The sequence below is a fragment of the Rhinoderma darwinii genome, chromosome 1 (assembly GCF_050947455.1).
Source record: "Rhinoderma darwinii isolate aRhiDar2 chromosome 1, aRhiDar2.hap1, whole genome shotgun sequence".
In the NCBI taxonomy this organism is placed as follows: domain Eukaryota; kingdom Metazoa; phylum Chordata; class Amphibia; order Anura; family Rhinodermatidae; genus Rhinoderma; species Rhinoderma darwinii.
The window spans coordinates 102,489,607-102,511,662 of record NC_134687.1 but is presented as its reverse complement, the minus strand read 5'-3'; the positions used below and the strand labels follow the sequence as shown (position 1 = coordinate 102,511,662).

Genomic DNA, 22,056 nt, shown 5'->3' with positions numbered 1-22,056 from the left:
CAGTCTCTGGCCGTACATGACCCAGAAAGAAAAATTATGCGCGCATTTCAGTTTCTGGCACAAATTATGGTGAATCTGTTGAGCCACCATTGGCCCTGCCCCTTGTGCTGAGCCACATCCATTTTTTTTATATTTAATTATTTTTGTATAATTACGTCGGAGGTAAAAGGTGCAAATTATTACGCAAAGATTCGTCGGGCAAGTTTACAAATCAGTAACACAGCTTGGCATACCGCTAGCATTTGTATTCTTTCAGGCTAGTCAATATTTTTTGCCATGCATTTGTCTTTATTTGCACAAAGTATCCAAACCTCAAGCAGCTATTACTGATTTATTTTTTTTTTATTATTATTTTTGCTGAATATTATTATATCTTTTTTTATCAATGCATTGAATTATTTGTAATGTAATATTAATCTCTCTTGCAGGTTTTAATTTATCTAGATGCACACTGTGAAGTGGGAATTAATTGGTATGCTCCTTTAATAGCTCCCATAGCCGAAGACAGGTAAAGAATACAATTATGAAGGTGTACTCTATGTAGTCTAGCATAAAATGTTCATTGTACTTACTGGACAGTGCACATGCCCTCCAAAAATCACAAACTTGGGGGACTAAAACTTTGCATTAGTTTGCCCACTAGTTAAAGAGGTTGTCTGTTATTAATAACTTGTGTGCGTTTATCATGGAGTACAGGGTTGACACTTTGTAATGTACCGCACAAGCGGCTTGAATTTGATTGCCACAATACGGTATGTTAGTTTACCACCATACAACAACTATCTGTGAATCTGCTGCATACAAGCTGGGAATACAGTTGCCATTCACAGTGATGTAGGCCAAATTCACCCATTACAGGGGGATTGACTGAGGATCTGATGTGTGTGTGTATATTGATAGCTTGACAGTCCCAGGACAACAAAAGTCAGAGTAAGGCCCAGTTCACACGGCAGTATTTTGCATCCGTATTTATAAGCCAAAACCTGGAGGGGATCCAAAATACGGAAAGAGTTACAAATCTTTCCATTCTACTTTTTCTCTGGGTAGGTTCCACTACTGGTTTTGGCTTCCAAATACTGATACAAAATACTGACACAAATACTGCCATGTGAAAGTGGCCTAGAGAGGGATCAGGCATGTTGGATTTCACCATGCCTGATTCTTGGTTCCCAAGTGACTTATTTTCATTTCCCAATTGAAATAAGCATGCATACTTGGCCAAGTCTACGTGGTTATGGTGGGGTTGAGAAAGATAGATGAACATTCGTATGGCCGGCCTTAGAAACTGTGGGTTATGGACTGTTCAGTTGCGAACTGTGGACCAAATTTCAGAGGCACGCATTGTATGTCATTAAATATCAGTGTTTTGTATAATAAGAAAATTGCATCTTCAGTTTTCCAAATATACACCTTTGTGTCAGTGCATTATATATCTATATTTAGACAGTGGGGCAGATTTACTATTCAAAATGCGTCAGAATTCTGACTCAAATTAAGCCAAAATTTTGGCGTACATTCTATGCGCCACATTTATTAACGGTTTCAGACACTTTTTTTTCCACATGTCAACAAAGGGGTGGGCTCAGCTGGAAAGGGGTGTGGTCTATTGAAAAGGGGGATGGCTTAAGATGTGACATTGTGGGCCACAAATGCGCCAACATTTTAGCATGAAAACTGTAAAGAAGCCAACTAATAAGTGGTATAAGGAAGAGAAAACTGTCTAGCATGTCTAATAAAATTCGCCAGATGTATCATACAGCATGCACCACTTTGATAAATTTGGTGCATCTTCTAAATGCCCTATGTAAGTTTACGTAGTCTAAAACTTAGACCGTATTAGTAAATTACTTAGACAGTATATTCTATTTGGTCACCTGCAGCACAATAAAACTTGCAACAGAGTATTCTCCTTTATAACGCCCAAGCCACAGAACACAGCAGTACTGGCAATAACATCACTTAATTGGCATCTTCCAGGCGAATACTTTTCCCAATTCCCGCTCAACCTTCTAATATCCTGTGGCAGGTAATTGGGTCAGTCTCATGGGTTAGGAGTCCAGCATTATTATCATGTCTAACCTTAAATCATTGATGTACATAGATCTTCTATATAGCACACTGCTTTTTTTTATTTAGAAATGTAAAAATTGGAGATTCCTTAGTGACAGGGTCCTACAAAGAATTGGCAAAAAGTAAAATCTATGTAGCCATATATAATATTGTGCAAATTTTAGAGGCTGCCTAAAAACGAAAGAATATTATGATACAGCCTGAGTGATTTACAATCAACTTGGCTGTAATATTTTACACTAGTTTTGTGTATCGTAATTGTCTGTAAAATAAGGATTGACTATCATTATTATTTATACATACAGCATGATGTACAACTGTATAAAGTTAGGGCCTTTTCACATCAGCTTTCGGGTTCCGTTCATCGGTTCCATTAAACCTTTCCGCCAGAAGGACCGATTAATGGAAACTATCACTCACATTTGCGTTACCATTGATTTCAATGGTAATGCTTTGGTTTCAGTTTGTTTCCATTCTGTAAAGTTTCTGTTTCACGGGAACATTAGTGCTGTTGACTGCGCTATTGGTTCCGTGAAAAAAACTGAAACTTTACCAAACGCAAACCAACTGAAGCATTAGCATTGAAGTCAATGGTAACGCAAACGGAAGTTATAGTTTCCATTCTGCTTTCCGTTCATCGGCTCCTCTGACGGAAAGGTGGAACGAATCCGATGCCCGGAACCCGAACGCAGATGTGAACAGACCCTTAATTAGATTCGATCCAAGTATCCCGATGGTGTAAGTTTAACAGAGCCACCACTGCGCCAAATTTAAATGGAGGCTGAAGATGTGTCACGCTGTGTCCTATCCTTGACTCAATGGGCTTCATGTTTTAAAACTGTCCAACACAAAAACTGATCACCAAACTACATTTTGCCAGAGCAGTTTAATAAATGAAAGTTGAGCTCTCATTAGTTTCTATTGGAAACCAGGTCAGGTTCTCTATTAGACCGTTTTGATATATGATGCCTCATTTATCAAAATTAGCGCAGACAAAATAAATGCAAATGATGCCAGTGGCAACCAAAGATTAGCCACCCCAGTGTTCAAAAAGAAAAGCGATGATTCTATCGGTTGCCATGGGCTTCTCCGCCACGTTCCTTTTTATACATGCTGGGTATTTGGCCTGTATTACTGCTGGTGTTTCTGGCTAATGCTGGTCAAATAAATCTAAGATCAGGTATAAGAATTCATCTAGTGCTGAATTCTGGTTACCGAGTGACTGCATGACACAAAGAAAGCTTCCTGACCGTACATATTACTTATTGACAGAGAATACATTTAAATCAGTCAAATCTAAAGTAAAATGAAAATAGTCCCTGAATAGGAATGGGTGCACTTCTGGTATAGCTCCAAAATTTCATTTTGAGTTTTTGCAAGTAAGACTTGATTACCGTTACAGTGTGAATTGCAGATTTCTTGGAAAACGTTCTATTTCCATGGATGTGCTCTGATTACTTTTGCATTTTCCCATTTATTGTTGAACGTGCATTCATTGCTGGAATTTGTATAGAAGTTAATTTCCCTGCACGGTTGTAACATTTGATTAAATGAAAGGCCTTCTAAATCACTGTTTATTTTCTGATCCGATGTTATGCGGTAACTGCATTTCACTGAAAGCTTTCCTCTTATAGTGTACATGTCATTTACATATGAAAGGAGACCTGTAAGCACTGCAGAACTTGTGGACATGCAGGTTATTTATTTGGTATATGAATCTGTCAGTCTATTTTATCATTCACAGCAGAGTCATAGGCCTCCTACTGGTAATATATACTAGTCCTCAAATCCTGGCGATTTAGATAATCGGGCAGACCATCACCTGATGTTAAAACTTTATTGCCTAAGGATTTTTTCATGTCTATTCTATTAGTTCAGCTTAGATAGCTGGCATTGAAATATGTTGCAGCTGCTCATCTCCTCCCACCTCCATTGAATTAACATACTTGATTGGCCAATTTTGCTCCAATGTCTCTGGAGTACGACAAATACTGTTTGCGTAGGATTTAGATTTTTGCATATATAAAGTTTAATGGAGGTGACCATGTGAGTGACTAATGCCTTACTAAAAATAACGAATACTGCCTAGAGTCTGTGGGCCTTATGTATAAAAGCTGGTGCAGATAAGAACTTGGAGTGTTGCCCTTGGCTTCCAATCAGATCACTTCCCTCAGGGGCGTAGCTAAAGGCTCATGGGCCCCGATGCAAAAGTTCTTATCACACCCCCTCCCCTAAACACACACGCAAGCTTCTCATGGCCGACAGCCCGCGCAGCTTTCAGTTGCATCGCTGGGTCTCCTAAGTGACCCAACAATGCAGCACTAGCAGCCAGGGGCGTCGCTAAGGTCTTAAAATGTCAGGGGAAATAGCCCCAATACATATGTCTCCCCCCCCCCCCCCCCCAAGAAAATGTGGGTGTGTATATGTTTGTTTAGGAGACTTCATATCTATAGCACTACGACCCTATAAACTATGGATAGGATTAGATACAGTGGCTCAGCAGACAGTATCACACATGATTGGATTAGATATAGGGCTCAGCTCGCTGACATTGCGGCTCCAGCGCTGGACCCAGGAAAGGTAAGAATAATAATTGTTTTGCTTCTTTATGTGTTACTAATTATTTTTGTGTGTTTGTGTTATTTTACAGGTTCGGTTGTTGGACTATGTCGGATTCGAGGACTACTTCAATGACCGCGTTTTTTTTATTCTCAATAAAATGGTTAATGAGGGTTGTGTAGGTTTTTTTATTTCAATAAAATATTTTTTCTATGTCCTTGTATTTTTTTACATTTTATTATTACCACTTTAGTAATAGCTGCTGGCTGATTGACAGCGTCCATTACTAAGCTTAATGTTATGCTGGTGCAGAGGCTAACATTAACCCCCATTATTACCCTGGTACCCAACGCCACCAGGGGTACTGGGAAGAGCTGGGTACGAACTAGTACCCTACCATCTGTAGTGATTGTCGGACACTGGGGCGGCGCAGGCTGTTAGTATTAGGCTGGGGAAGGCCAAAAACAGTGGCCCTTCCCACCCTGGTAATACTCGGCTGCTGCTGTGCTGCTATGTTGTATCTGGCTGGTTATGAAAATTTGGGGGGACCCCACATCGTTCTTTCCAATTGTTATTTTAATTTTATTTTTTTTAAATGATGGGGGTTTTTCATAACCAGTCGGATACAATAAAGCAGCAACGGGCTACCATTACCGGGGGGGGGGGGTGGCGCTGTTTCTGGCCTTTCCCAGCCTGACAATATCAGCCTGCGGCTGCCCCAGTATCCGGCCATCACTACATGATGGTCGGGAACTGGATCGTTCCCGGCACCCCTGGTGGCGGTGGGTACCAGGGTAATAATGGGGGTTAGTCTTAGCCTCTGCACCGGCTAACACTAAGCCCCACCTTGGGAATGGACGCTGTCAATCAGCCGGCGGCCATTACTAAGGCGGTAGTAAAAAGTAAAAAAAAAAATCAGACCTAGAAAAAATATTTTATTGAAAACCGCACACAACCCTCATTAACCATTTTATTGAAAATAAAAAAAAAGCCGTCATCGAAGTAGTCCTCGACCCGATATAGTCCAACGACCGAACCTGTAGAAAAACACAAACACAAAGAAAACGATTAGTAACACATGTGGTAGGCTTAGATACAGGGCCCATGTGTGACACTGTTGGACCCTTTATCTAAGTCTACCCAAAGGTAGGCTTAGATACAGGGTCCAGCAGACCGTAAAATACAGTATCAGATTACGGTCTGCTGGAGCCTTGTATCTAAGCCTACCATGTGGTAGGCTTAAATACAGGGTCCAACAGACAGCATCACATATGGGCCCTGTATCTAAGCTTACCATGTGGTTATGTAAGATGCTTAGATACAGGGCCCCAGCAGACAGTAATCTTATACAGTATAAGATTACTGTCTGCTGGGACCCTGTATCTAAGCCTACCCTGTGGTAGGCTTATATACAGGGCCCATCAGACAGCCCACCATGTGATTGGCTTAGATACAGGGCACAGCAGACCGCATCACACAATCTTTGATCCTGTCTCATGGGCCCTCTAAGCCTGCTACATCGTAGGCTTAAAGGGGTTGTCCAGTCCATAAACATTGATGGCCTATCCTCCGGATAGGCCATCAATATCTGATGGGTCGGGGTCCGACTCCCGGGCCACCCGCCAATCAGCTGTTTTGAAGGGGCCGCAGCACTCGTACGAGAGCTGCTTCCCCTTCATTTCCCTCACTTGTTCACACTGAGTTGCCGACATGGATTCACAGTGAGAGCAAGTGACTGGAATGAAGGGGAAGCCGCTCGTACGAGCGATGCGGCCCCTTCAAAACAGCTGATTGGCGGGGTCCCGGGAGTCAGACCCCGACCTATTAGCTTCAGCAGACAGGGATATTAATCTTACCCTCCTCTTCAGCTGCAGCAGAGGTCCTGACTCTATCCAGGGTCGGGATGTTGTGCGCTGTGCACAGCACTGTGACGTTAAGACCTCCGCTGTGCTCTGGAACCAGGCGGGTAAGTACTGTCAATTACTATAGTAATGGGCCTGCGGCCCCAGTTATTAAAGTAACTTTTTATTGATGTGGTGCGGGGGGCTACGGGCCCCCCTGGCTTCAGGGCCCGGTTGCGATTATGACCGCTGCGACCCCTATAGCTACGCCACTGACTTCCCTCGTTTTCAACTTGTTTTCTTTTTGTTCAGGGACATTTAGCGTGTGGCTTCTTTGGTGGGTGTGTCCTATGGGGCATGACTTGCTTCCCAAAAATTCTTCATACAAATAAGCAAACAAAAATTTCTGCACTAGTTTGGCGGACAACTACTATGTTGGCCAGTATCTCTCTGGTTATCCGGTTGTATACAGGCAGGGGATGTCTTACTTTATCACTAGGTCTAGGTGATATGTGCTGACCACTACTGGTAGAGATAAACCAGCGTAGATAATGCCACAGTAGTTGGTACCACACACTGCTTCCTGTAGATATTGCCATACACTGCTTCCTGTAGATATTGCCACACTGCAATACCACACTGCCCCCTGTAGATATTGCCACACACCCCCTTTTTAGATAATTCTACAGTGCCCCCTGTAGATAATGCCCCAGTGCCCTGTGTAGATAGTGCCTTCTGTAGATAGTGGCACACGCACAGCTCCCTTGTAGAGTGTGCCACACGCACAGCCCCCTTGTAGAGAGTGCCACACGCACAGCCCCCTTGTATAGAGTGCCACACGCACAGCCCCCTTGTAGAGAGTTCCACACGCACAGCCCCCTTGTAGATAGCACCATTGGGGAGCCCCTTAGGAATCCCCAGCCAGAGCATTGCTGTCACTGGCCAAAAATTCCGCTCCTGCAGGATCCCCTGACATCACTGTTTATATATGGATAGTGATGCCAGGGGCTCCTGCAGGAGCAGAATCCCCTGCCAGAGCATTGGCAACGCTCTGGCTGGGGATTCCACTCGAGGAGGAACCCCTGACTTCACTTTTCATATATGGACAGTGACGTCAGGGGCTCCCTCTAGGAGCCGAATCCCTGGCCAGAGCGTCGTCAACTCTCAGGCCGGAGATTCCGCTCCAGGAGGAGTGAATGGCAGAGCAGGAGGCGGAGAATTTCCTGCTCTCCAATAGTATTCAATTGTATCTGTGTCCTGAGGACGCACATACAATTGAATATGGTGGTTGCCGAGACATTAATGGTCTCTGCCAATTCGGGACAGTCACTGCAAATTCAGGACTGTTGGCAAATATGCATTTTAGAACCTGCTCTGGAAAAATCAAAGCCGAGCTCTCACTGGTTGCTAGGGGCAACACATCCAGTTCTTTTCTGCACTAGTTTTCATACATGAGGCCCAGTGGGTTGTGATGACATGGTCTTCAATGTCCCAGTTTTTGTAGTGTACATAACTTATTATTAATTGGTAATCTAGAACCTTGCTAATATTGACAAAGCTCACAACATGATTCTATTGTGTGTGAAACACAGGTAGGGTACCGTTCCACATAGCGGTGTCTGCATGCAGCCGAAATCCCGTCCACGTGCAGTGGCAAACAGCCAAATGATTTTACCGGTAATACCTGGCAAAATCGTGTGGCCATTTGCCAGCACGAGTAAGCTGGGTTTGGGACGCATGTGGACACTGCTAAGCGAGACCGTACCCATACACTCTGAGGTAACGATGGAAGAGTTATATGTAGTCTGCAGGCTCTGAGTCATTAACTATTGTCATGTACAGGATCCTTATTACAAAGTTAGGCTCTGTTCACAATTCTGGAACATCTTAGAATTCTTCATTGACTCGTTTTTCTGTTATTCCTCCTAGAAATTGATGAATAAATTGACGACTGGGCGTTCCCAAGTGGAGATGTGTCCCTACACAGTCTGACAATGTCCAATCAGTGCTGACCGAGTGAGACTGCGTAGGGGCACACCCCCTTGATGGGGAATGGTAACACCCAGTCATCAATTTATTCATAAACTTCTAGGAGGAATACCAAAGGAAGGGCACAACGCAGAGTTTTAAGAAAATATGTTCCAGATTTGTTGTTTCATGGGGAATTCAAGTTCTCACAAAAAATGTCAAGAGAGGTGACCAGTCCTTTTTGATGCATATGTTCACCTTTTGAACGGCATTTTAGCGTTGACATATACAATTAATCTGCATAAAAGCGGAGTTACTCTGTGCATTGCATCGCTTATCTTGTCCTGAGTAATATACATACTTCATTATGGTCTGTCACAATTCTTAGGACTTGAGTTTGAAAGTCTCCTAGCATTCATTGATGACTTCATGTCTGCACAGACCTTTCTCTAGTGATTTGCATTCTGTGAAATGCAGTCTTTGCAACAGGCACTGTATAGAAATCCGGTGTAGTAAGAAAATGAACTGTCCCACTACTATATAGGAGCTCAGCTAAGTTGTTAGGGGCGTGTCTGGCAACATGGTTGTTGACTGTCTCCAATGGTAACCAACATAATTGTAAATACAGGTCTGAACTGTAACCCAGTGCAAAATAAGTGATGCAATATATTTGCAAAGCTACTGTACTTTTTATGTAGGTTAATCTATATGTACAGTAAAAAGGCGAACATATTTAATACGTATGACTGGACTAATTTTGCAGAACTACAGGGCATTCTACTGTATATTCGCTGTTTAAACCACTGGCATTTCTGAATTTTTTTCATTTTAACGTTGATCTTGTCAATGACCAAACCTGTGTCTCCTGATTCTTTTTCTTTCCAAATTTCAGGACATTTGTTCCTTTGTTATATTTGCATTTAACATGTGGCCCACATATTATTTACAGTGTCAGAGTGTTTGATGTTTATGTTTCCCTTTTAGTATTTGATATTGTCTAATGATATTGCTTTCCTAATTTTATATTTCTAATTTTGCGTGTCTTTTCTTGTAAATTCGCTTTCCCTCCTGGAATCCTGGCAGAACTGCTTGTACTGTTCCGCTAATAGATTACATTGATGGCAATGTTTATACTATTGAGCCACAGCAAGGTGGGGATAGCGATGGTTTTGCTCGAGGGGCCTGGGACTGGAGCATGTTATGGAAACGAATTCCATTAAGCGACAGAGAAAAGGCCAAACGAAAGCATAGAACTGAACCTTATTGGTAAAGAATGTAATTTTATCTTTTATTTTCATGTTTGTCTTAATATTTTTTTTGTTTTGTTTTTATTGTTTCTCCACCATTCTTTTCCTATGTTTGTCCTTCGTGTCAATCCTTCATCCTGCATCACCACCATTCCGCAGAACCGCATGCACTGTACCTCTGATAGATGTCATAGATGGCAACAGTTATCATTTATTACCACAAGGGGGAGGTGATGAAGATGGGTATGCTAGAGGAGCATGGGATTGGAGTATGCTATGGAAGCGGGTCCCCTTGACCAAAAAAGAAAAGGATATGAGAAAAACAAAAACTGAGCCTTATCGGTAATCACTAAACAGCTTGCAGGTTTCTTTTCCATATAATGTACTGATACACTAAGTTACAGCATGCCTGATTCCATCTCTATTAGCATTTTAATAGTCCCAATTAGCCACCAATTTTTCTTACAGTGTTTATTTTCTGAAATTAAGGTATTATTTGTCTAGAATGTAATTTCTCATATTTTCCTGTAGAAAAACAAAATAAGTTCCTGAGTTGTCCTCCCAATTGAAGCCTTTTAATACTCTATTCAGCCATTTTCAGCTATCTTGCTCTCCTACACAGGTAAAACTGACCATACTTATTAGAAAAATATTAGGCGAACCGACCGATTACGCCAGGATCACCTGACCATCTAATCTGTATGAGGCAGCCGTCTGTCCACAGATGTCTGCTGTAGGACAAAAGAAGGATTGGTCATGTTGGGTTTTAACATGCCTGATCGTTTGTTTTTCTGGGATATAAGCATTGGCAGGGGTGTCTCACCCACTTTAAATCCGGTCAGCGGAAAAATAATTTGGCTGAAAGCTATATAATGGATGTGGCCAGCATAACAGGTGATTGGTGAAAATTTGTTCTGCCACCATTACAACCACTTTGGGCATTGCATACCCATGTGATAAACTAACTTGGACATGGCTGTATAGAATATTTTAAAAAAACACAGGCAACCAAAGGACTTGGTCACTAAAGTGGAAAACTATCTGAGATCATCTTAGGAAATACCATATGGGCATGTCAGGGGATAACATTGATGTTTGGCACCACCTGGCAATATTAATTATTTGACATTTCAGATGTGAAATGTTTTGGACAAAGTGCCTAATAAATGTTTTACAGCATTATCTGGGAGAGATCCAATTACAGAAATATTTGAAAGGAGTTTAGGCTTTGTTTTAAAAAAAAAAAAATGTTGGTTGTCATTGCTGAGGTTGTTCTCAGACCCTCACCAGTGTCATCTTCTGGATGTCTATATGACTCTTTATAAGATGTCCTTAAGTACATTTCCACTTTATTGTTAACATAATGTAACGTAAAGGAATAATGTTTCCTATATACTGGTCTGTACAACATATATGTATTCTCACACTGCCTAATGTAAATAATAAGGATAATGGAAACCAAACCTCCACGCTTTATAAAGGACCAGAACTTTTTGGCCTTTGATATTGTATCATTTGCATAATATGCCCTGCCTTTAATTATTCTGTATAGATTATTCATTCATAAGGAATTACAGCATTATTCTAGGTTTATTTTGAGAACATTTATAAATTAATTTATAATTCTTATGCTAATTAAAATACACATTTATTTTTGGCTAAGTGGGACTGAATTTTTCGCCTTACTGACAAGGTTACTAGCAGTGAATTTAAGCTAAAGGGGGTTTTACACTGGCAGATTATCGTGCAGACGACCGTTCATATAACGCTTGTTGCCGATAATTGTCCTGTGTAAACGGGAACGATCAGCAGATGAACGAGCAAACACTCGGTCATCTGCTGGTCGTATCGTTTTAATAAAGCTAAATATTATTGTTGTCGGCAGCACATTTCCCTGTGTAAACTGGGAGATGCGCTGCCGACATGATAATAATGTATGGGAGATGAGTGATTAGAGTTACGACCGCTCGTCCCCATCCATAGCTCCGTGTGATAGGAGCAAATGAGCGCCAATCAACGATGCCTTGTTGATCGGCGCTCGCTGCATCGGCCGGTGTAAAAGGCCCTTTACACTGCCAGATCTATTTGCCGGTCATGGACTGTTCCTTAATTTTCTGTTTGCACAGAACTTTTTAACCTCCCCTTGCAATGTTCACTTGGTTACTGGCAGCTTTCTTCGGCTGCAGATAAAGTGCTGGTTTACCTCCTAATATAATAAAACTTCACACCCTTTTAACTCTTTACTAACCCTGCATATCTGGTGCCTATATTGTAAATGTGCAAATGCGCAAAACTGTTCCTCCCATTTCGCTGTGGAGGAAAATATGCCGTTCAGCCCAATAAATTGGCTTAGGCCTGAACTTTTTAGACTATAATCATCAATTCCCACGTCCAGTATTACAGAGGCTCTGTTTACACCACAACTGTATGGAAAGCTTAGGTGATTATGCTCATCAATACAGATTGGATCTTACACTTTGTATGGTTTTTTTTACAATGGGTGACTCTTGCATCTATATTGCATTTAGTGTAGATGTTGTATGTGCCACACGTACACCACAAAGATAGTGTGAATTTATCTTTCCAGCAGACTGTCCTTTCAACAAAAGCAGAGGAAGTGAATAGGGCATAGATGCAGTACCAAACACAGCCCATAGACCAGAGTGGCACTGTTTCATGAAAAAAAAAATCTCTTTAATGGTCCAGACCAGACAAGCAGACTGAAAAGTGCATTCATTTCAAACCACTCATTTCACTTTTTATTTCTTATGTATTCACCGGTTTTAAGGGAAAGTTTAAACATATGAGGGTTAATATACAAATAATGCCACTGCATAGATTCTAGTAATTTTTAAAGTCAGGACCAGACTTAATAAACATTTGTATAATTGTTGTTCATAATAGGGAAGCATAGGTTTATTGCATAGAAATTGAATTAAAAATAGAAAAAAAAGAAGACATCTGTATATTCCAAAGATTCAAAAGATATGCAATTTTTTTTTTAAATGTAAGGAATACTGGTTACTGATCTTAAGGCCTGGGCTAAACGGAAACTTTTTGTAGTGCAACATATTGATTAGAACTATCCACAAAATTGCATGCAACTCAATCAGTTGGGCTCCAAAAAGTTTCCTGTAGACCAGGCCATACATATACAGGGTGGGCCATTTATATGGATACACCTAAATAAAATGGGAATGGTTGGTGATATTAACTTCCTGTTTGTGGCACATTAGTATATGGGAGGGGGGAAACTTTTCAAGCTGGTTGTTGACCATGGCGGCCATTTTGAAGTCGGCCATTTTGTATCCAACTTTAGTTTTTTTCAATGGGAAGAGGGTCATGTGACACATCAAACTTATCGAGAATTTCACAAGAAAAACAATGGTGTGCTTGGTTTTAACGTTACTTTATTCTTTCATGAGTTATTTACAAGTTTCTGACCACTTATAAAATGTGTTCAAAGTGCTGCCCATTGTGTTGGATTGTCAATGCAACCCTCTTCTCCCACTCTTCACACACTGATAGCAACACCACAGAAGAAATGCTAGCACAGGCTTCCAGTATCCGTAGTTTCCGTTGCTGCACATCTCGTATCTTCACAGCATAGGCAATTGCCTTCAGATGACCCCAAAGATAAAAGTCTAAGGGGGTCAGATCGGGAGACCTAGGGGGCCATTCAACTGGCCCACGATGACCAATCCACTTTCCAGGAAACTGTTGATCTAGGAATGCTCGAACCTGACACCCATAATGACATAAATAACTCATGAAAGAATAAAGTAACGTTAAAACCAAGCACACCATTGTTTTTCTTGTGAAATTCTCGATAAGTTTGATGTGTCACATGACCCTCTTCCCATTGAAAAAAACTAAAGTTGGATACAAAATGGCCGACTTCAAAATGGCCGCCATGGTCAACAACCAGCTTGAAAAGTTTCCCCCCTCCCATATACTAATGTGCCACAAACAGGAAGTTAATATCACCAACCATTCCCATTTTAAGGTGTATCCATATAAATGGCCCACCCTGTAGAATGAATCTCATTGCATCAACCTGAACTACCCTTTTGTTTAAAGGCTAGAAACACCTTTTTGTAATTTTTATTTTATTTTTTTAATTAGAAAAAATGTCTATCAATGTGTTTGGTGCAACTCTTTATAAACTTTTTATTAAAAATTATTTCTACTGTTTGAGATACAGCTGCTTTGTATCCTGTATACAGATCAGCTGTATCTATTGGTGAAATCTGTATCAATCAGGCCAGCAGTTCATAACTTATATGTGATCAATAACTGGTGGATCCTGCATGTCAGAGACACGCAAGATCCGCTGTCACAGAACACGTCAGTGCCGCTGACCTGACGGATACAGGTCTCAGCGCATGATTCAGCTACTCTGTATAGAGGGTACAAAGCAGCTGTATCTCAAAAAGTAAAAATAATTTTTAATAAAAAGTATTTAGAAAGTTGCACCAAACACATTAAGAGACATTTTTAAATAAAGGTGTACATAGTCTTTAATGGCTTGAAACACTGTGATCCACAGCTGTCTTTGCTTCATTCTTATGGATTTTCTCCACTGCCTTGCTTTATTTATACTGTCTTGATATTAATAGGCTTCCTGATTTAATAATTTGTACGTTATTCTAACCCAGAATAAAAGCTTACTCAATATGTCTGTTATTTAGGTCCCCTGCCATGGCCGGAGGACTGTTTGCGATTGAGAGAGATTTCTTCTTCGAGTTGGGTCTTTATGATCCAGGTCTTCAGATCTGGGGAGGAGAGAACTTTGAAATTTCCTACAAGGTACTGTAGACTAAAGGGGCTTATTTTATGGACTTGTATGCAACCTATTGTTTACTGGTATAGATGTGCAGTATATTATAGTTTAGGAGTACTCAATTGACTGACCGCATTCCGAATCTGGAAAGCAGAAGCCAGCCACTGGACCTCTGCTGTCCGAGCTAGGAGGGAAACCGTGGAACGTCGCTTATAAGCTGCAGCAGAGGAGAGCGGTTTCTACTCTGCTCTGTGAGTGGCCAGTTCAGGCAGGTGGGGAGGTAAAAACAAAGAGGGGCACAGGCACAGCGGGAATGCTACTATAGCAGGCAAAGACCACCAGCCACAGTGTCAGTGGCGCATTTATCTCTTGTCTTCGCCCGTCTCTGCCGTGAACTGTACTGGCTCAGGGAATTTTATAAGAAAAGACATGGAATTTCTAATGCACATGGGGTTACTAATTTAGTACCTCCATGTGTCTCATAAGATTAACACTGATGTGAGGTACATGGTGTTAATAGACTACATTTCCATGGTGCACTCAAATCGCGGTTTATTGACACGATCACCACAAAATTACGTCAAAATGCAGCCGCTTTGCCAGAAACGCAGATGTTTTTGCGATAATCGAAGTAATTAACCGCACAGTTTGAAAGAAGCGCTAACTTGACGTACATGAGTTTAATAATTAAAGGGGCTGTCCAGGCTGGGTGCTGCTTTTCATACTAATCATCCCTATATGATCGACACCTGGGCCCTGCACCGATCAGATGTTGCGGCTGCCTTCGGGCGCCGTAAACTGTGCAGTGGTTGGTGCCGAAAGCAGATGGGTCCAGTCACAATATGGCGGCCATGCTGCAGTATTGCAGTCCTTGTCCCATTCAAGTGAGAAGGAGCGGAGCTTCAGTAACCCAGCATGGCTGCTATACAGTGACCGGAACCATCTGCTTCCGGCACTGACCACTGTATAGTTCCGGCAGACGGAAGATCTCATTGGTTCAGCATCCAGGTGTCGGACCCCACCGATCATATACCGATGCCCTTCCTGTGGATAGGTCATCAGTGCGAAAAACAACCCCAACCTTGGGAGCCCCTTTAAGTAACCCCTTGTGCTTCACATTAATAACCCTATTTCGCCTCACTTTAGTAACACTAAGCGCCTCACATAATCCTCATGTGCCTCGCATATTGGCATATTACGGTTACTAATGTAAGGTACTTGATGTTATCCACTATTTTAATCTGAGGCACATGGGGTTATTCATTTAGTAATCACATATGCATCGCATTGATAGTAAGTAACCCATGTAATTCCCATTAGGAACCCCATATGCCTCTTTTTAAACCCATTCATTTCACATTAGTAATACTGAGACATTGGATTTACTAATATGAAGTACATGGGGTTACTGACTGTTAATGCAAGACACATATGGTTACCCCAGTTTAGTAACCCCATGTGCTTCACATTAAAGAGGTTGTCCAATCGACAACTATCACCAATCCACAGGATAAGAACGCCAGATCATCCTTACTACACCTCCCCCCCCATGCAGTAAGGAGTAGCTTAAATCAAGCGGCAGTCCAGCATGTGCCTGTCGCTGCATTTATTGCTAAGGGGACTTGTGGAAAAAGCCAAGTGTCATTCCCATAGACTTTGAATGGAGATTCAGCACGCAGGCTCGACCGTTGCTACAATCAATGTCCTTTTCATTGCGGTCAAGCAGTGAGACGGAACAGAGTGTTTGGGCCCCCAGTTTCGCTATTGGTTGGGGATCCCAACAGTGGGGTCCTCGGCGATCAGACAATTATCACCTATCCTGTAAATATAAGTATTTCGTAATCCCGCTTTCCATCACTAAACTACATGTATATTGATTGCAAAACCAGAAAGATGTTTTCTGTGTTTGTTTTAAAACGGTAACCATTATAGACTCCTTTTAAAAAATGGTATGGTGCATGAGACCTTAGGCCTCCAAGAAAACAAGGATCTACATATAAATGTTGAATTATGTGAAAAGGCCAAACTGCTACGATGTCCTGTATATGGTGTCCTATATGTGGACAAGAAAGCAAGTAATTGTAGTAGTAGCTAAAGTCTATCTTGTTTCACCTGCTTTAACTGACCCATGGACACTAGAAGATTGATAAACCAAAGTGACATCATACAGGTTGTAAGAGAGGCTTTTCTAAAGTTTCCCTCAAAATGCCGAGCACCAGAGCTCCAGATAACTCTTGCAACTGTGAGAACTGTCATTTTAATGTAAAAAGAAACGTGTGTGTTATGATTTCCCTAAAGGAGTTAGAATTGTTGCCATCTCTTTCACAAACTACTCCGCCTTGTTTTAAAACCAAATTATTTTTGTTTGGTTTCAAAATAAATAGAATTCTGCAACTGCGGGTAGTTGTAATTAGTTAACAATATCATCCTTCCTGTATGCAAATTCTAGCAGGTTGTTGTCTGTATCCCCACAACACACAAGGGAAATGTAACAGAACTCTATAGCAGGCAGCGAATATAATGCTATAACGGAGTGAAAATCCAGACGCAAAATCATAATGAACACCTTTCATGTAATGTTGTTTGTGCATCTCCAGGAAATATATCCTATCATACATGTCGCAATATTGATTATATGTAACATACAGTGAGGAGGAACAGGGGGTTCGAGACCACCGGTCTTCTAATTGGTGTGGGTCCCAGCGGTGAGGTCTTCCACGATCAGTCAATCACCACCTATCCTGTGGATAATTGTAGATTCTGGGAATACCCCTTTAATGTATCTTTAGAGGGGACAGAGATCTGTTTTTCTGATACAAAGTTTCAAATCCCCTGCATAGATAAAAGATACATTTCTGTCTGCCTAGAGGGGTTCACATGTATTGAAAAATATGAGGCTGATTTCAAGAGAAAACAGTCTCTAAATCCAGGCATTTTTGGAGCTGATTTTCAAAGCGTTTTTGGTGTTTTCAAGCGTATTTTGAACCGTCGTTGTAATGTCAATAAAAAATTAGCTCCAAAAATGCCACAAGAAGTGACCCGCCACTTCTTTTTACGAGTCTTTCTTTGAATTCCGTTGGAGGTATATGTCGGGGGGGAGTCCCGGCATAAATCTCAGACAGAAGACACTGACGTATCTCACTGTATAAGTATACAGTGGGATACGTTGGCCGAACTCCCCAGCCAGCTCTATTGTAAGCGCTGAACTCGAGGAAGCCCCTGACCTCACTGGCCATAATTTTAGGGGTGTGGCACTATCTAAATGAGCACTGTGGCACTATGTGGGCACTATCTACAGGGACACTGGCGCTATCTACATGGGCACTGTGTGTGGCACTCTCACTTTATTTGTGAGCACTGTGCAGGGGGCACTGTGGCACTGGCAGTATGTGAGCACTACCAACAGTGGGCACTGTGGCATTATCTACAGGGCATTGTGGCACTATCTAAATGGGCACTGGTGTTTTCAGGCAGTTGGAACAAAAAAAACCCTGAGGAATGAAATTCATAATTTTTTTAGCGGCCGTAAAAAAATGGATGGCAAACGGCCGTAAAAACAGTCAGGTGGCTGGGTAATGGATGAAAATTTCGAGACACACTGATGCAAAACAGCCATGAAAAACAGTTGATCTGTTTTTAATGGCTGTTTTTTTCACTGTGGTGTGAATATAACCTTAGGGCCTGTTCACATCAGCGTCGAGTTCCGTTTGGGGTTTCCATTCTGTCAGAGGAACAGATGAAAAGAAAGCCGAATGTAAACTGTAGCTTCCGTGTGCATTACCAATGGTAATACTCCCTTTGCGGTTGGTTTCCGTTCCGTAAAGTTTCCGTTTTTTTAACAGAAACAATAGCTTAGTCGACTACGCTGTTTCCGTTAAACTGAAACTTTACGGAATCCGTAGTCTAAGAGTCATAGCAACATATGTTGCCATTGTGGTAGTGGCTATGAGCCGCTAGCATGGTCACTAGGGGGGGGGGGGGTAGAGTGTTTCCAGGCTGAATATAGATATTTAAAGTGACCCTCCGGTTCCACGACAACATTTTAAATATGACTGGGTATATGGTGTTGTATGAACTGGTTCCTTCCAGTTATGCCCGTCTGCCATGGATCTGCCACTTTGGGGTCCCCTCTGTGTTGTCCCAAAATGGCTGCAGTGCTTCTTAGACTTCGAGTATGAGACGCTCCCACTGTTCTCGGATTGGCCAGAGCTGCTCACGTGAGCAGTTCTGGCCAATTCGAGAACAAAGGTAGTGTCTTCGACTGAGTCTGTGAAGCACTGTGGCCATTTTGGAACAACACAGAGGGGACCTCAAAGCGGCACATCTATGGCACAACTGGAGGGCACCAGGTAATATAACTCCATATACCCCATCACATTTATAATTTTGTTCTGAGACTGGAGGGTCGCTTTAACTATTATCGTTACATTTGTCAAGCATGAGCTTAGAGGCATGTACTATTGTACTATGAGCTGAATTATGGCTCTCTTTTAACCATTCGTGACATTGTTTTTAAAGCTTTTAGTTGTGAGTGTCAGCGAGGCATGGAAAACAACATTGTAATGGTTGTGCATGTGTTTTTTACTTATCAGTTTAATTCAAGACTACTCCTGTAACAAGAAAGTGCTGTGAAGCATGTCATTTATACAAAATGGACAAAACAGCAGCGCTAGGGCAAATTGCTTGTTTTGCATATTTTATTGAGGTCGGCTTATAAAGTTATTTGTCAGTGACTGAGCTATTCTATGAAGATCATAAATAAGGTGGTTATCGTTTGTGTTGGTTGGAGGATGGATAGCCTTTTTTTCAGCTGTAAGTTCGATTTTTTTTTTATTTGAAAGGGTAGTATGATGTATTATGCGTATTTAATTACTATTTGTTGTTTTGGAGCAACTGTGAAATCTTGTAAATAATCCGCCCCACTTGGGTAAGGCTTCGTTCACATCTGCATCGGCATTCCGTTCATGGGTTCTGTCGGAGCTTTCAATCAGAGGAACCCATGAACGGAAACCATAAGTTTCCGTTTACATCACCATTGATTTCAATGGTGACGGGTCTGGTGCAAATTGTTTCCGTTTGTCACCGTTGTGTAAAGGTTCCGTCATTTTGACGGAATCAATACTAAAGTCGACTGCGCTATTCATTCCGTCAAAACAATGGAACCCTTACACAACAGTGACAAAGTGAAACCATTTGCACCAGATCCGCCACCATTGAAAACAATGGTGATGTGATGCAAACGGAAACCTATGGTTTCCGTTTGTTTCAGTTTGGATTCTGTTCATGGGTTCCCCTGATGGAACCCCTGAACGGAGCGCTGACACAGATGAGAATGAAGCCTTACTGCAGTATTTTTATAACCTTATTTATTGAAGGAAGGTGAGCACTATGAATAAACCCAAAAAAGCTTCTACATTCGAGTGCATTAGGTGTCTGTCATCTACTTATTCATAGCTGCCTCAAGGCACCTAAACCATGGCCTCCACCTTGCCCAATGCACAGCATTTAAATAATTTTTTTTGGCACCCTCTCAAATATTATTGTGCCCTTTTTCTGTGAAGTCTAAGTTCCCTAAAAGGGCATATGGAAAAGGGTTTTTCTGGTAAAATAACCCCTTTTAAAATCGAGAGATAGGGCCTGATGTAAATTTATGCATTATGTCCTAAATTGTATGCAGATTTTTTTGCTGTGTACATGGGGTTCTTGTACTGCATGTAAAAAAAAAAACATGGGTGAGATCAAAACTGGTGCAAAGGAAAAGTGGAGTAGTTGCACATAAGAAACCTTATTTAAAGGGTATCTAAACTTTCAGAAAACTTCTGACATGTCATAGTGACCTGTCAAAAGTTTTGAACAGTGGGGGTCTGAGCACTGAGACCCCCACCGATTGGTAAAACGAAGCAGCAGATGCGCTTGAGTGAGCACTGAGCCGCTTGTTTTCTGATCGGCTTTCCGAAAAAAGCCGTTCTGAAACGAAGTGGCACAGTGCTCATCTGAGCGCTTCTGCCGCTTCGTTTAAGCGATCGGTGGGGGTCTCAGTGCTCACACCCCCACTGTTCAAAACTTTTGACATGTCACTATGACATGTCAGAAGTTTTCTGAAAGTTTAGTTACCCTTTAATTTTTCAAAGGGCTTCTGAGAAATAAATGGTGTAATCTGATTGGTTGCTATGGGCAGGCCAGGCGCCAGGTTTATTTGGGCCCTTGGGCGACAAAGACTTAGTGGGCCCATTTTCGGGCCCCAGTTTGTGCCCCCATATATGTCAGGCTCCCAGTTTGTCCACCCATATAAACCGTGCCCTGTGTAGATAGTGCCACACACCCTCCTGTAGATAGTGCCATTGGGGCTCCCTCTAGGACTGGAATCCCCAGCCAGAGCGTTGCCTTCCATATATGGATAGTGACGTCAGGGGCTTCTCCAGGTGCGGGATCCCTGTCCAGAGCATTAGCAGCGCTCTGGCCGGGGATTCCGTTCCTGGAAGGCCCTCCTCACGTCACTGTCCATATATGGATAGTGAGGTCAGGGTCTTCTTCTGGAGCGGAATCCCCATCCAGAGTGTCTGCAATGCTCTGGCTGGGGATTCTAGTCCAGCAGGAGCCCCTGACGTCCCTGTAAATATATGGGCAGGGACGTGAGGAGCTCCCTCTAGGAGCGGAATCTCCGGCCAGAGCTTTGGCAACGTTTGGGGGGATTCCGCTCCTAGACAGAGGTTCCCTCTAGGAGCGGAATCCTCGGCAAGAGCGTTCTTCAGGTTGCCTGAAGAAGGAGCCTGTGTGCTCTGAAAGCTTGCATATATCATTTTTATGGTTAGCCATTAAAGGTATCATACCTACTATACTTTTGTCTTTTTTGACACAAAAGTATTTAACATTGCATCATTGTTTCTGGCTAACACGATACTACATTCTTTTTTTACTGTACTTCGTGATAAATCTCACCCAATGAGTGAATGTGATCATATAGATAATATAAATATATTGATTATTTATGAACGTCTAGTCGGATTGTGATACTTGCTCCACTAATGTAAAATATCACGATAACTTTAAATCCATATAATCACTGGATAATACAATATTTCTCTTTTTCACTTTTTAGATCTGGCAGTGTGGAGGAAAGTTATTATTTACACCTTGTTCACGTGTAGGTCACATCTACCGTCTGCATGGGTGGCAAGGAAACCCACCACCAGTATATGTGGGATCGTCACCAACACTAAAGGTAAATTCAGTTTAAAAAAATGTTTCTTTCAGGAGTTTAGTTTGATGACCGTCAGCATTTCTTGAGCTTGTTGTTACAATGAAGCATTATGGGTAAAGTGTTTTCTAAAGTAGGAAAATAACATATTTAAATAAAAAGAAACATAACTGGATATAACAGAAAAGTATATAAAAGTTTCTTGTAAAACCATCTTGTGGTAGACAGCCCAGAATAAAATGTTAATAGAAAGTATGCTGCTATCACTTTGTATTTTAATCAGAGTGTGCTAATTTACTTTCTCTGCTCAGACTTAAATTCTGTAATGGAAACATATGCTGTATTATTAGAATTTCTTGAATATAAATAAGCCCCTCCCTGACATGTAAG

The 22,056-nt window shown here is 41.7% G+C and overlaps 1 protein-coding gene across 2 annotated transcripts in view; it reads left to right on the top strand.

The window, feature by feature from the left end:
- Window positions 1-22,056, top strand: part of GALNT7 (polypeptide N-acetylgalactosaminyltransferase 7) — a 153,010-nt gene that overhangs the window by 115,708 nt on the left and 15,246 nt on the right. The window contains exons 5-8 of one of the 2 annotated variants that reach the window (XM_075860250.1): window positions 429-508; window positions 9,845-10,027; window positions 14,377-14,494; window positions 21,568-21,690. In XM_075860250.1, the coding sequence (XP_075716365.1) occupies window positions 429-508; window positions 9,845-10,027; window positions 14,377-14,494; window positions 21,568-21,690 (504 nt within the window). Of the gene's footprint in view, window positions 1-428; window positions 509-9,521; window positions 9,705-9,844; window positions 10,028-14,376; window positions 14,495-21,567; window positions 21,691-22,056 lie in introns of both variants that reach the window. The other variant, XM_075860251.1, reaches the window with a different exon arrangement.